We start from the raw sequence: 15159 nt of genomic DNA, 5'->3' as shown, positions 1-15159 counted from the left end.
GAGCCACGCTCCCCTGCATCGGGGTACCATGGGAAGTTTCCATGCTCCCCTCTTTCCCATCCCAGTGCCCTCGTGAGGCAAAGCGAACGTCTGTGGGGAAGCACTGGGTGCTACGGGAGGTTTGCGTCCCTCTCGTTCTCTCCTCATACATACAGACACAGAGACAGGTACATATGAACCACTGTGTCTATATACCAAAGGAGAAATCAAAGTCTACAAAAAGTAAAAAGACAAAAAAAACTCTGGAAAAAAAAGATAGAATACCTTTTAGAGTCATGTCTTCCATGTTTATATTTGTGATATAGGGGGTGAAGGTTTGGGTCACACACCGGGCAGTCGTGTCAGACCTGCATTTTTTGCAATGTGAGGTACTATTGATAAGCCAGTTAAAAGCACATCATTGTCAATAATGTGACCCTGTAACTAACAGTATTTTTGTTTTCCTTTCCTTTTAGTTTGTGCCATCGCAGTGTCAGCAACAATCAGAAGAAAATGCGAACATTTGTCTCAATAGCCCAGAATGCCTGGGGAATTTTTATATCCGAAAGGAAGCCTGGCTGGAAGTATCTGATGCAGCTTTTTGCAGTTTGCTCTGTAGTTGGCTTCCTCTCAAGCTTTCTCTTATTCCTTGGCATGCACTTCTCCCTGGCACACTACCCTTTGGGTCCCTTATTGATTTCTGGATTCATCTGGATCTCGCTTTCTATCGCGCTCTCCTGTTTCAAGCACCTGCGCTGTTTTAGTGTCCTGTTCCTTCTTTCTTGTGGACTGCAAAATGGCAGGGATGCTCTTATTACTGCTGGCACAGGCATCGTGGTGGCCGGCAACATCCAAAATATTTTTCACAACCTAAAGGTTCTGGCAGACAGTATAACCTGTCATTTGGAGTATGAGCAATTTGCCTTGATAAAATATTATGTTGAGGCAGTAAAATGGATTTACGAGGCGGCCAAGCTTTCCTCTGAACTATCTAAATACATAGTGTTCCTAAGGCATGAATTCACACCATCTTATTCAATTTCAGATGATGCATTAAAAAAAGAGCTAAATGACACAAAGCAAGAAATCCAGGCAGTTGCTAACCAGATATCTTTTATGCTGACTATACTGCCCTGTATAGGTCAGAAAGTATTGCCTATTGTAGGGATTTTTCTAGCTTCTTTTGGAACTGGCCTCTTTATGAAAAAATTTGTGGGCTCTCACAGTGCCAAATTTAAGAATACTTATATCACTAAACAGTTCATTGCATTTGATGAGCACCAAAAGCAACAGCAAAGACCCTGCCTCCTGCCACTTAACAGAAAAGAAAGAAAAGATTATGTGACAATCCCATCTTTCTGCCTCACAAGGAAGGACAGAAAAAACATGCAGGGTTTTTTTCTCCCTGTAATTATTCATCTTTGCATCTGGCTTCTGTTTGCTGCAGTAGATTATTTGTTTTATTGGTTAATTATTTCTGTGAATAAACATCTCCAAGAAGTACCGGATCTAGAGATTCAACTCAGTGTCTTTCAGCAAGTAAGTACTTATCAGTACTTTATATTTCTTAGTTTAGTGTTGAAAAATTTCCCTTCATCTTCAGCAGCTGCAGGAGCAGACGTACAGCCAATGAGCCATCAGTTCTTTCATGGCATTGTCATTCATTTTCTTTCAAAAAGGGCCATTGCCTTAATAGATATGTATGCTGGATGGAACCAGACAGTACCCTGCACTTTCCAAAGTGCCATCATATTTCTAGAGAATAGTAAATACAGGAAGAAGGACTTTCATTCCTTCATGTATATGTGTGAAGAACAGAAGCTTAAAATTGGAAACTCACAGTGCTGACAGTTGTGAAGCACCACTTTTATAGTCAAAATGCCACTGTGACCCTGACATAAAAGAGACTTACCTTTCTTTAGCTGAGTATGTGAAAGCTCATCATTTAAAAAAATATGGCTGCGTACACATGAAATAATAACACATTGCCAAAATCTCAAGGTTCATCTAGCAGGAGCAGCAGTGCCGAACAGTGGTGTACAGAACCATAGAGTAATTAGGTTGGAAGGCACATCTTGAAGCCACCTAGACCAACTTCATGCTCAAAACAGGGCCAACTTCAGAGTCAGATCAGATTGCTCAGAGTCTTTTCTGTGAATACTTCTAAGGCTGGAGATTTCACAGGCCCAGGAAAGCGGTCCAATTTGATAGCATGCAAGATCAGGCTTAAAACGCTTCCCAAAAGCATATAACCCTTTGATACTTTCAAGATAAAAAGATTTCAGAGGGATACTTGACTGGATGGATGGCTGGGCCTTTACACCTCATATAAACCGTGCTGCACCACATCTGGCATCACCAAACCAGAATCCAAAATGGTCCTGGTCCCCTGGGATATGGTCCTTCACAGTTCAGGAGAGTTGGTTGATATTCAAAACTTACCTCCTCAAAGCTGAAGAATGGTTATTGCAGCTAAATCAAGCAAAGGCAGCAGGAGGCCACCATAGATGAGCAAGGAGCTCCTGACAAAACTCAAAAGTAAAAAAGAACCATAAAGGAGGTGGGAGCAGGGACAGCGGGCCCAGGAGGAATATAGGGACACTGTCTGATTGTATAGGGATGGGGTCAGGAAAGACAAAGCCCACCTGGAGCTGAATCAGGTGAGGCAGGCCAAGGGCAGCACAAAGGGCTTCTCCAGGTCTATCAGCAGCAAAAGAAAGAGATAAGGAAATGTGGGCCCACTGCTAAGGGCAGCAGTAGGGGTCCTGGTGACAACAGACATGCAAAAGCCCAAAGTTCTCAATGTCACCTTCAGCTCTGCCTTTACTAGGAAGATCACACTTCAAGAATCCCAAACCTCTGAGACCAGAGGGCAAGTCTGGAACAAGGAAGACTTACCATTGGTGGAGGAGGATCAGGTCAGGGAACATTTAAACAAAGTCCATGAGACCTGATGGGACTGAGTGGAAGGAAGCAAATGTTACTCCCATCTTGAAGGAGGGCAAGGAGGAGGATCCAGGGAACTACAGTCTGGTCAGCCTCTCCTTGATTCCTGTAAAGGTGATGGAAAATATCATCATGGAAGCCATTTCCAAATATGTGAAGGCCAAGAAGGCTATTAGGAGCATTCAGCGTGGATTTACAAAGGCTAAATCATACTTGACCAACCTGACAGCCTTCTATGATACAATCGCTGTATTGTTGGATTAAGGGAGAACAGCAGATGCTGATTGTGTGCTTATTAAGGCTTCCAACGCTGTCTTCCACAACATTCTCATTGACAAACTGATGAAGCATGGGCTAGATAAATGGAGAGTGACATCAACCGAAAACTAGCTGAACTGCTATACCCCAAAGGTTCTGATTAGTGGCACAAAGTCACTTTTGATCTCCCCCAGGAGTAGACACTGGAACCTCTACTGCTTAACCTCTTCATTAATAACCTGATAGAGGAACAGATTGTAGCCACACAAGTGTGCACATGGGAAGAGTGGCTGAAACACCAGGGGACTGTGCTGCTATTCAGAGGGACTTGAAAAGGCTAGAGAATTGGGCTGACAGGAACCTTACCATGTTCAGCAAAGGAAAATTCCTTGTCTTGTAGTCCTTGGGGAGGAATAACCCCATGCACTATCCATGTTGGGGGCAAACCAGCTGGGAGGTGGCTTTGCAGAAAAAGGCCCTGGGAGTTCCGATGGACATCAAGTTGACCACAAGCCTGCAATGTGCCCTGATGGCAAAGAAAGGGCTACCCAAGGCTGCATTAGGCAGTGTTTCCAACAGACTGAGGTGGGTGATCCTTCCCCTCTGTTCAGCACTGGTGAGACCCACCTGGAGCACTATGCCCAGTGCTGGGCTCCCCAGTACAAGAGATATATGCATAGACTGGATTGAGGTGAGTAATGGGTCAAGAAGATGACTAAAGGACTGGAGCATTTGTTGTACAAGGAGGGGCTGAGAGACCTGGGGCTGTTCAGGCTGGAGAGGAGAAAGCTCAGGAGGATCTCATCAGTGTGTGTAAATACTTGATGGGGCGTGTGGGCATAAGAAAGAGAAGCCAGACTCTTCTTGGTGGTGCCCAGTGCAGGGACAAGAGGCAGTGGGCATAAATTAAAGCAAATGCCCTATCAACATGAGAATTCATTTTTTTTAACTCTTCAGGTGATCAAACACTAGAACAGGTTTTTGAGACAAGTCATGGAGTCTCTATCCCTGGAGATATTAAAAGCCCAACTGAACACAGCCTTAAGCAACCTCCTGTGGCCTCAGCTATTTTCTGTGTACTGCTGCATGTGGTTTTGCCTGTGTTTTTATCCTTCATACCTTGAGGACAGCTCCTTATCATGACCTGCTTTGGTCCCACCACCCATGGACAGAGGGCCTGATCCTGATCCTGACCCTGTTTGGCTGATTCACGAGTCCTCTACTATGAATTTGCTCTCTTTATGTGCAGTGTTCACTGCTGTGGAGAGCTGGTTTACTCTCCCAAAACAGAAAATTATGCTGTCATCAGATTGTTTCTAGTACCTCATTGAAGGCTAGTCACATTAAAAAAGTAAAATTTAATCTCAACAGATTTGTCATAATAAGCCTCAGGGCTGCTGATCTCAGGGAGTCTAGAAAGCTGGCTGAGTGAGCAGAACGGACTCAGCAACTTCTTGAGATGTTTATTCTTGGTATGAGCAGTAAAGTTCTTCATGCACTTGTACCCCCGTTTCATATTGAGTTCTAATGCAGTTTTTCCTTGCTTATACATTGGTTCAGTTTAGGGATAAAATGTCCTAAGACAGATTGGAGCAGGATAATATCAAGGAAAGGCTACCAGGCTGAAAATGGGTAGCATGCTTTGAGCACCTGATTTTTCCAAAGAGCACCTGACAGAAGTGCCTGGGTGCTGTAAGGTGGTTGGAAGAGCCACAAGGAAGAGCTACATATCCCCCTGACACAGTCAGAAAAGAGGGCTGTGTGACTCAGTGCCCCTACAGTGTTCCTACACGCAGAGCAGAATGTTGCCTACCACTGTGAAACACTGATCCAAGCGTTTAGTCCCTCTCACACAGCATTTCAATCCACAAGCATTGCAATACATCAGGTCTCCTAAGCAAGGCACCTGTTAGAGGAGGAAGGGTGGCTTTGTTAGTGTGGTAACCCTGTGGTCAGAGCACCTGCATAGTGGGGTGTGGAAGCACTGCTGATCAAGGACTGAGCCCCAACCCAAAGGACGGACACACTGCTGTGTGTGTGTCTGCTGTTTTACCCTGAAGGAAGGACCCTCCAACAGAGGATCTGAGATGATTCATGAGACTGGGAATATATTAAACCATTACAGCCAAATTAGCTAAGTATTTGTCTGTTAGAGCCACTGAGAAGGTAAGTTCTTAGCAGTGTGAATTGTGGGACAGTCTCCTGAGAGAAATGATGAAAATGCAGTCTGAATGATTTATAAATAGCTAATAAATATTTTGTTATGAGCATAGCATATATAGACAGTGAATGGACTTGATGATTCATGGTCCTTTGTAAATCTGAATATCCAATGGGAGAAATACTAAGAAAAGAGGGAACCAGTACTATAATCAACTCTTTTTTCCCCCTTTTCTTGTGCAGAGGAATGACAACAGCTTTATAAGTGGTACAAGACAGCATATTGCAAAGACTGATCCTTTCAAGATATCTTTGTTTAAACGCAACTGCATCCCTCAGCCAGAGCTCGCTCTCTCCACAACATGGATCCAGCTTGGAGTCATCATCTTCTTCCTAATAATTGTTGGGTTATTCTCTGGCCTCCTCACCCAACTTAAAATACTCGTGTCAACTTCATTTTATCCTGACACTGAGATGAAACGGATACATTATCTGCATACGAAATTACTCAAGAAAAGAGCAAAACTACAAGAGAAAACTGGGAAGCACGTGTTTGCTAGAACGGTAAGCCAGCAGCTCTACGAGAAAAAAAAAATCTCCCTCTCTCAGGGTAGTAGCCAGACCCAGGAAATACTTAAAAACTTGTTAATTTCAATTATGTGCTAATAGACTTTCCCCAGTGCTCTCCTGGGCAGGGGCCAGGGATGAGTTGCCTATTGGTGAGATTAGATCATATAATTGTTTTGTTCTGTCCTTCCACACACATGCATCAGACATGACAAGGGTACACCCAGATGACTATGTACTGGCAAGAAAATACTCCTCAGGCTTAGAGCATTCCAGAGAAGAAACCTGTCTTTCCGGTGTGTACGAAAAGTACCTCCAGTACAAAGGGTATTCCTGCAACTTGGACAGTGCATGTTAGGCATTTGTGAGCAGCCTCTGAATGTTTAGAAAGATGTTCAGTTGCTGCTTAGCAAAACGGACGGTGATATATTTCTGTTTTAAAACACAGCGGGAGTGCAACTGCAACTACCATTAGGAAAAAGAACTTTTTCTTTGCAAAAACATTTACCCTGTGTATATATGTATATATGCACTAATGGACATACAAACACGCACCCATATATTTATGGCAAATCCAGATAGATAGCTGAAGACACATATCGTTTGTTTTGGTTTGAGTTTTTTAATAGCCTTCAATACTGATTATGCAGGGTGTTAGTGTCTGGGCGATGTCTAACTCAGTAATACTATTATCGCAGCATCATATTTCTGTCTTTTCAGGTTAACTTTTGGTTTCCAATACTCAAGGCAAGAGAGGCAGTGAGGAAGAAAGAAAGGACCGTGGCAAATGACAACACAGTGTGAAAGAGACCAAGCGAATTTTTGGATAAGGCTGAGATGCTCTAGCTCCACAGGGACATGTGTTTTGCATCCATCTTTCCTATGAAGTTTCAATTTTAAAATGTAAAAATAAGATCAAAGGCTAATCAGCAGTATTTTGGAAACATGGAAAAGAAGCCATGGGAGATAGTGTGCTCCCCACTGCAGAGAGCTCTGGGTTGCATTAATACTCATTTTTTTCAGCTTGGGTTCTGCATTGTCTGGTATTCTACAAAGCCATGGAGGGCCTGATTTTACACACGATTGTGTAATAGCAATCAAACAGCTTGGAGCTTTTAGGATTGCAGCACAAACCTCTTTGGGTTGAGCTAACAGAGGACATAATGGCAGCAGCAGGTTTGTGTTCTTCACAGTTGCTAGACACTGAAGAGAGAAGACACAGCAGAGACTGTCAATTGGCTTCTGCGCTGGCCAAGAACCTAAGTAGACAGCTTAGATGTTTCTAGACATTTCTATCTATTTCTCAAGCTTCAACTGCCCCAAACCCTTCAGCCTGGTTCTTTCCCATCCCTAGCTTCATACACCTGCTCCTGCCTCTGCAGCTGTCTCTTCTGCAGGACCAGTGCTCTATACGCCCTGTCAGTCTTGTAGCCCAGCCGAACTCTCCCTCCTACCTCCTCCTCCCACTTACTTTTGCTGATTTGCCTCTCAGAAGTTTCTAATCCTCATGTCCCACCTGGAATTCTTCACTTGGTCTTAGTCTCTCACTTTCACATGTCCATAGACTATATCGCTAGTGCAGATTGTCCCATATCTTCTCGATGATAAGAGAGGTAAGGTAGAGGTCAGAATGTTCATGAGAGCTGGCATACAGAGGAATCAGGTGCTGTGGGTGCAAACAAGTTGGTTTTGAGGTGTAGGGACATATGAGCAGAGGTGAACAATGCTTTGAATCTTGCAGTGAGACAGCTTGCAGAAGTGGCAAAAACGGGCTTAATTATGTTGCTAAAACCACCATTAAATTAAATGAAAAAACCTGAGCCAATACTGAGTGCTTCACGTCTTCAACTGACATCGGTGGTGTGACCATCATATGACACAAGCACAGGTGATAAGAACAGAAAGATATAGGAATGGCTTGACTGATGCGGAACTAGAGATTTAATGTAGAGCTAAAAATCCACCCAACATACAGTGTACTCTTGATTTTCAGTCACAGCCAACTTCTTTCTTTAGGTTTCATAAGAATAACAAACTCTACTCTGTTCCTCTATAACATGTGCATCATCCCAGGACAGCCATTGATTGATGTCTCTGTTATCTGAACGAATAAAGACTTCTTTAAAGCTTTTCAGTAGCAAGCGTCAGATGTTATTTTCCACCTGAAACACTGGAAAACACAAAGCCTTTTTTATTTTGGGTCTTCCAAACGAAGCCTCACTCCTCCATGGACACAGGTGGTTCAGGCTGCCAGTGTGCCAGCAATTTGCCTCTAGAAAACTGGGTACTAGCTTGATGCCATGCATTACTGAGGGTTGTGCCGAATGTCTCTGATTGGCCTGGCTATGTCCTCTTTTGCCTAACGTGGGACAGCCTTGGATAGTAGCAGAACATAATTCACATCCCAGTTACTACTGTCAAGGACCAGTAGTAAAAACCATTCTGGTGAAAAAGGTGCAAAATGAGGGGTGCTCTAAATTTGTTTTCACAAAACAAACTAGATGTCCAGGTACTACTGATAAGAGGGTATATTCCTTCACTCTTGTTATCACTACAGATGAAAGAGGAAAAGGAGTTAAATGTCAGCAAGAGCTGAGCATTTTTGGCTAAGTCCTGAGAAGTTCATTGCTGGTAGCAGTTGGATGTGCTCCTTTCAGTCCCAAAGGACAAGGTGGCGAGAAGCCCTGATATCCTACTGATTACAATGCCCAAAGGCAGAGGCAGGTTTGATTGACAGCACTACCATAAAACACTACCTGCTTCACTTGGCATCAGGGGACAAAATTTGTCTTGGAGTTTCTTGCCTTTCCTGTCTGATGGTGTGTAGCCACCCAGCAAACCTTTTCTCTCTGTTGTTCTGCAAACAGCAAGTGAAAGCTTTGCCACACACGGGAATGGTTCATCAAAATGACTCAGATGGGGGTTAATGGTTGGTATAGATACCTAAATGTTTTAGGATTTTGAGTTTGGGAGTTTACTCTCAGGACAATATCATGTCTGTACTTTGTATTTACTTAGGGAAATTAAGCCTAGTGGGAATGACTTATTATGAAAAAGAGCCATGAGTACTTGGTAGGATAGGTGAGACCTTGCAGGGTTTACAGAACAGTATTGCACCTGAATGCCGGGACTCCCACCGGTAAATGGCAGGTGAACCTACTGAGTATTGTGCAGCTTGCTCCCTCAAATTGGTGAGAGTCATGGCAGTGATAAAAGGGAATCCTTCTTGGGAAGCTAATTGTAATTCTGTACAAAATGTTCAGCTCTGGTAAACATTTTACCTAGATGCTTGACCCTACTCCCAGTGACAAAGGACACAGAAAAGCCCAAGGTATATCTTTGTCTTGATCTTTACAGGTAAGACTGACCTTCAGCCATACCAGGCCCTTCAGTCCAAAGGGAAAGTCTGGAGCAAAGAAGACTTACCCCTGTGAAGGGTGACATGGTTAGAGAGCACTGGACAGACTTAAACGAAAAACACACTGGACATACTTAAGCCCATAGGACATGATGGGAGGCACCCATGGGTGCTGAGGGTGTTGTCTGGTGTCATTGTGAGGTGACTCTTTATTATCTTCGAAAGGTCATGGTGATCAAGCAACGTTCCTGAGCACTGGAAGAAAGAGGATGTCATTCCCACCTTCAAGAATGGCAAGAAGGGGGATCTGTGAAACCACAGGTTTGTCAGCCTCACCTCAGTCTGTGGGAAGATGATGGAGCAATTTCCCCTGGAAGCCATTTTTAAACATAAAGGCCGCGGACCTGACTGGGATATCACCTAAACATGAGAAAAACTTTTTTCTGTGAGGGTGGTTAAATACCTGGAACAGGATGCCCAGAGAGGTTATGGAGTCTTCATCCTTGGAGATGCTAAAAACCCAATTAGTGATGGCTCTGAGCAACACAGAGCAGTGGGGTTGGAGTAGATATCTCCAACCTGCCTGGTGCCTGCCAACCTCAGCTGCTCTGTGGTGACTTTTACAGAAAGCATTGCAGACAACATATGCATGCACAAAAAACCCTTGTGTTAATTTGTGAATGTTCTGTGCCAAAACCAGGGTGCCACCTCACAAATATTGTTGCCGTTACACTCATGCTGGAGTCACGCACTTGCATGGAATAATGTGTTGTTTGCTTCTGTGACTGTACACATGCATGAGCTGGACGGCAAGCAAAGGGGTAAGTTTGCTCTTTCCCATCTCCCTAAACCTGGGGTACCAGAGACAATGGCACATTCTGCACATTTTCTTTTTTAAATTCTAAAACAAATTGACCTTTACTGCCTCAAAGACATCGAGGTTTTATCTAAGCAGTAGAACCGTTCTTACCCCGATCTACAGTATTAGGTGTATTCCTTCAGCTGCCCTGTGATTGAGAAGAGAGTAGAAGAAATACCCAGTAAACTCAGGTCCTCTTTGGTTGTACAGATGAAAACGCAAGTCCATCTCTCCGCTGGCAGTACACAGAGACATACCTCTCACTCTCTGCAGACCTTACTTGGTTTCTGTTTTCTCCCATTTGTTTTTGTCCTCTGAGCCGGAGAAGTCTAGGGGTTTGTTTATCTTCAGCTGTCTCCTCTTCAAGTTGTTCAGCTATTCCCTTTGGCCTCTCTGTTTACCATAACCCTCAACCACATGATTACATTGTTCTTTTTTTCTCTTTTATTTTTTTTTTAATAAAAAACCCTCTACAAGCTACAATAAAAACCCAGTATTCCATCCACAATTATTTCTGCTTCTCTTCTTGCCTACCCTTTTGTCACATTTCTATGTTTTATTTTGGTTCTTTTCCCCTGTCTTTGTCATTCCAAGTCTTCTTTCCTCTTTTGGTATGTTTTCTTCTGCTCCGATAGATCATTCTTCCCCATACATAAAAGCATGTATTTTTTCTTTCTGCTGAGCACAAGTGAACTACAGGCACAGTTGAAAATAAGGGTTTTCTTTATTCACTTATTGGGATAATGGAGATTTTTAATATCTTTCATGTTACTGGGCATTGTCTCTAACTGCCTCTCTAGGGCTTGTCAGAAATGTATTCATATACCACCAGCGCTCAGAACAAGAGTCTGAGGAGAAGTCTGGATTTGGCTTTTGACTCATTCATCCCTTTCCTTCCCCCAGCTCACCACAGAGCTCAACTTCCCTTTTTAGACGTCCTTCACTAGTGTAGAAGCTGTTTGATTTACTGTGAAAAATCCCCCAATTGGATCAAATCTGGTTTGCAAAATTAATGAAAGGCTGACCTGATTGTCTTGTGAAGCTAATTCAGAGAGACATGCTAGTGCTTCTGACCCTCCTGAAGCACAATACAAACGAGGCAGCTCCCTTTCAACAGCTGTGTTTATGGAACTCTCCTCACCACCACCCTGTACCCCCGAATGTGGCTTTCTTCATAGCTAAACTTTTTTTAGCTAAAGCCTTTTTTTCCTCTGTGCTAGTTTTCTTGCAGCGTTTCATGTGGGCAGCTGGGTGTGCAAAGCCAGAGGATGCTGGGTTTACAACTGCTTTCACCTTAATGCCTGCTCTGTTAATGTTGTCTCACCAGCTCACTTTGTTTTCATCACAGTTTAAATAGCCCAGAGATGCTTGCAATTAAAGAAGATATGAACAGGCAAAACCTTCACTCTAGTTCTGTTTTACATCGCAAAAGTGGAAAGTAAGGATCACTCTGCTGACAATGGAATAAAGCCTGAAAATGGGGGTGTTACTGTTGCCTTTATGGGCACAGACTTCAAAATATGTGGACATGCTTCATGGGTGCTGCTGTACATGAGAGTAACTTCCTTCTCATCTCATTCCTGATATATACCAGTCCTGCCCTCCAGTGGCCCAGTAAAGCTACATGCCCCGGTATTACTGCTCTGCAGAGATCCCCTGGTACTACAGGCTGGAGAGAGAAGCACTGCAGGTGTAGGTGCTTGCACCACAGCCATGAGCTCTTCACTGGTCTTTATTGTCCAGGTAGACAGCTGGACAATAAACACATACTGGCCATATAGAATTTCCCTGGCAAATGATGGGGATGAAAGCAATGTTAGGTATGCCATGATCAGATCTCCTGAATTCCTTCTCTGCTTCTGCCCCTGGAATATACATCACCAGGGAGAATGGGGTACTAAAGATCCTGTATTTCTCTCTGGCTGGGGAGAGGGACAAAAATATGGTTAACAGCATTTTTTCCTTACTGTAACAATGTATTTGGGTCTTCACCTTTCCGTACAAGAGCAAAGGAGAAACTAGCAGAATCCCAAAGAGAAGGCTAAGCCAGCAAAGGCTGTTCAGTGTTTCAGCCTTGCCAAAACAGATCCTTGGCTCCTGTGTCCTGAGTCACATTGCTTCAGAGAAAAAGGGTTTTAATGCAGCAATGCCACCTCTCAAAGCAATCAGATAGTCTCCTCTCACTGAGTGCCCAACAGACTGAAAGAAGAATCAAAGAAAGCAGACATTTTTCTCAGTAGGCGCTGGAGAAGTGTGAGAACTATAGCTAAATGAGGTAGGATTTAAATATCTGGGAAAACAATTGTTTTCTTATTTCCCGGTGAAAGGCTCAAGGAAACTGTGCTGCAAAAGTCAGCTCAACCAGCTTTCAACCTAGTGTGGGGCATCTGTTGTTTTAGGACTACATTTATAGCACAGCCCCAGCAACAGCTTTGTGAAAATGTAATGAACAAGTGATAGATGGGATGAGGTTGTAGGACAAAGTCAGAAGTCTTGTCAGGGTCCAGAGTCTGAGGTAGGACTGAGAAACCACTCAGTGCTCCAGTTCAGGACCTGTGCTGACATAAACACGTTTTTTAATCCCATCTCATCCCAAATTACCTATATGTCTACTAGAAAAAACATCCTACTGTATTTGGCTCTGCTATCACTCATTACTGGTGTTTTGGAATAGGGACCTGGGCAGTTCCAAAATTATATCCCTGTGAAGATCCCACCACTATAGTTGCCCCACATAAGTGGAAAAAGGACTGGAGGGATTTGCAGCATGACAGTCTCAAATTCAGTAGTAGTGTCTGAACAGCACGCCTGAAATACTTTTGATGTCACACAGTTTCTCAAGGGCTATTATTCCTTGGCACCATGTGGCTAGAGGCAGGATTCAGGTATCAGGGCTGCACGTGTCATGGAAAGAAAAATACTCATAAATTTCACAAACTTGACAGCCTCGATAACTTGTTGCACTCAAGGATGTAAAAATACAGCAGATGCTTTGGTGTAAATCCCAGTTCAATGCAGGTAATTTTTTCCATGACACCTGCACAATAATTAAAAAAGTCATTGGCATTAAAAAGTAGGCATTTGTTAAGAACAAAATCCAAAGAATGCCTCCTATGAGGAGTATAATCCATGGTACAGAGCAGTAAATACCAACATAGGGATCAGGAACTCTTTGCTAATTGTACAGGGAGAAGCTTCTTTATTTCTAATCTAATAACAATCTGTAGGAAACCTAAAAAGATTATAAATTTTTCCACAGATTGTACACTTTCATGGTTTGGAGAGCTCAGTTTACAAAATGGGTGTTTATATAACTCATAAAACTACTTGCTGTTATCACACTGTGAAAACATCTGTTTTTAGAAAAATCACTAACTTTGTTCCTTTGGGCTTTCATGATCTGCAGTCTTTTGTATCACTTTGATCTCAGTAGGTGTCTCAAGAGCCCAAAGGACATTTGAAAGTCTTGGGCATATCTACAGTATAGAAAGGACTGGCAGCCTTTACTCCTGGGTTTCATTTCTATGATAATTGAATAATTTTGGCCTTGAGCAACTCACTTAAGCCAACACTGGATGTTAAACATCAGGCTACTACATATATTCAATCACTTGAGTAATTTCAGAGCTTTGAACATCCATAGTTCTCAAAACTGCAAACTTACGTACATTTACTTGTCTTACAGTTATATCATGCAATTGCGGGATTCTAATAATTGTTAAAACCTGAAGCCTCAGATGAAAGACTCCACACAAATATAAGTTACTGTTAAAAGTAGAAATAGGTCCTTTGTCCCCCCTGCTTTTTCCTGTAGTCTTCCCAAATTTCTGCTCTTCTTCCAAGAAAGTAAAAGATTAATTAAAAATAATGGATTCATGCTTGACATGCACTCTTGACAAGACAGAACATTAGAAAAGACAGGCATCCTTCATAGCAGAAAGTTCCAGCCCTGAGAGGCAGACAGGCTAGGTGGAAGGCAGCTGCAGAGCAGACATCTGCACCAGAGTTAGTCACACTGTATTCTCTTTGTAGTCAATGGAGACAAACTGGCATTGCACGAAAACTACTCCTCTCATCCCAGATGAGAACAACTCAACTAGCCTGTTTAGATTTTGATGCAGAGCTGTTCCAGAAGCACCTTTCTCTCTGTTGATTACAGAGAGAGACCAGACAACAAGCTCAGATGCAGACCATTGCAGTGTGGAAGTCTACATTGAACAGTGAATCCCGTTTTCTTGCAATAGTCATTGTAATAGTGCTGGATGTCTGGTTCTGCTGTTCTGCCACCCCAAAGACAACCTGAGAAATGGGAACCTGTGCTAGCTCTTCCTGAGCATCCCCATGATTATCCTCCATTACCTTACAAAGAAAATTCTTCTTTGCTATTTAAAGACACAAGAACTACTGACCTGGTAGGAGATTGTTTCTCATACACGCTCATACATCAGTGTATGCCTATGAATACAGCAGGAACTACAGGTCTCCCTTCCACTGTCCAATTAAAAATAACAGTAATTATCATATGCTTCCTGTGTCTGTCTTAAAATATGAATGTCTTACTGTACCTGTTTGGCCCATGCATTGCACATGAGTCCAGGTGATATTGTTTTTACATATAGGACAATAAACTCACTGTACAGGTGGTTTTGTGTTGGTCTGATTTGTCTCTTAAATATTCCCCAGTGACAGTCTCTTAAAAAGAAAGGTTATCACATGTGAAAATGCAGCTTTAAACAACATTCTAGGTTTCTAAGGCAAAACCTGTCTAGACATGGTAACAGAGCCATGCTGCTAAGAATACAATTACTTCTCAAATGGGAAAACAGATAAATTGAGCAAATGAGAATTTTTTTTTTAAATTAGGAATCCTCTCCTACAAAAACAGAAGCATTAGTTACATCAGGAAACACTTCACATTTTCAGTAAAAAAAAAAGATTTTTTTAATTAATGCCTTATGCTTTTGCTCTGATAATCCCACTTCATAAACTTTCAAGTTATGGGTGTGTTTCTCCATAAAGCGAGAACACAAAA

The 15159-nt window shown here is 42.7% G+C and overlaps 1 protein-coding gene across 1 annotated transcript; it reads left to right on the top strand.

Moving 5' to 3' along the window:
- The first annotated feature begins 492 nt into the window (after window positions 1-492).
- DCSTAMP (dendrocyte expressed seven transmembrane protein) lies at window positions 493-6714 on the top strand. The gene is made up of 3 exons (XM_009891907.1): window positions 493-1518; window positions 5587-5907; window positions 6631-6714. The coding sequence occupies exons 1-3, from the start codon at window positions 493-495 to the stop codon at window positions 6712-6714; spliced, it is 1431 nt and encodes a 476-aa protein (XP_009890209.1).
- Window positions 6715-15159: the final 8445 nt, after the last annotated feature.

This window comes from Charadrius vociferus, unplaced genomic scaffold (assembly GCF_000708025.1).
Source record: "Charadrius vociferus isolate BGI_N301 unplaced genomic scaffold, ASM70802v2 scaffold15, whole genome shotgun sequence".
Classification (NCBI taxonomy): domain Eukaryota; kingdom Metazoa; phylum Chordata; class Aves; order Charadriiformes; family Charadriidae; genus Charadrius; species Charadrius vociferus.
The sequence above is the reverse complement of the archived record's forward strand: the minus strand, read 5'-3'. Positions and strand labels throughout refer to the sequence as shown.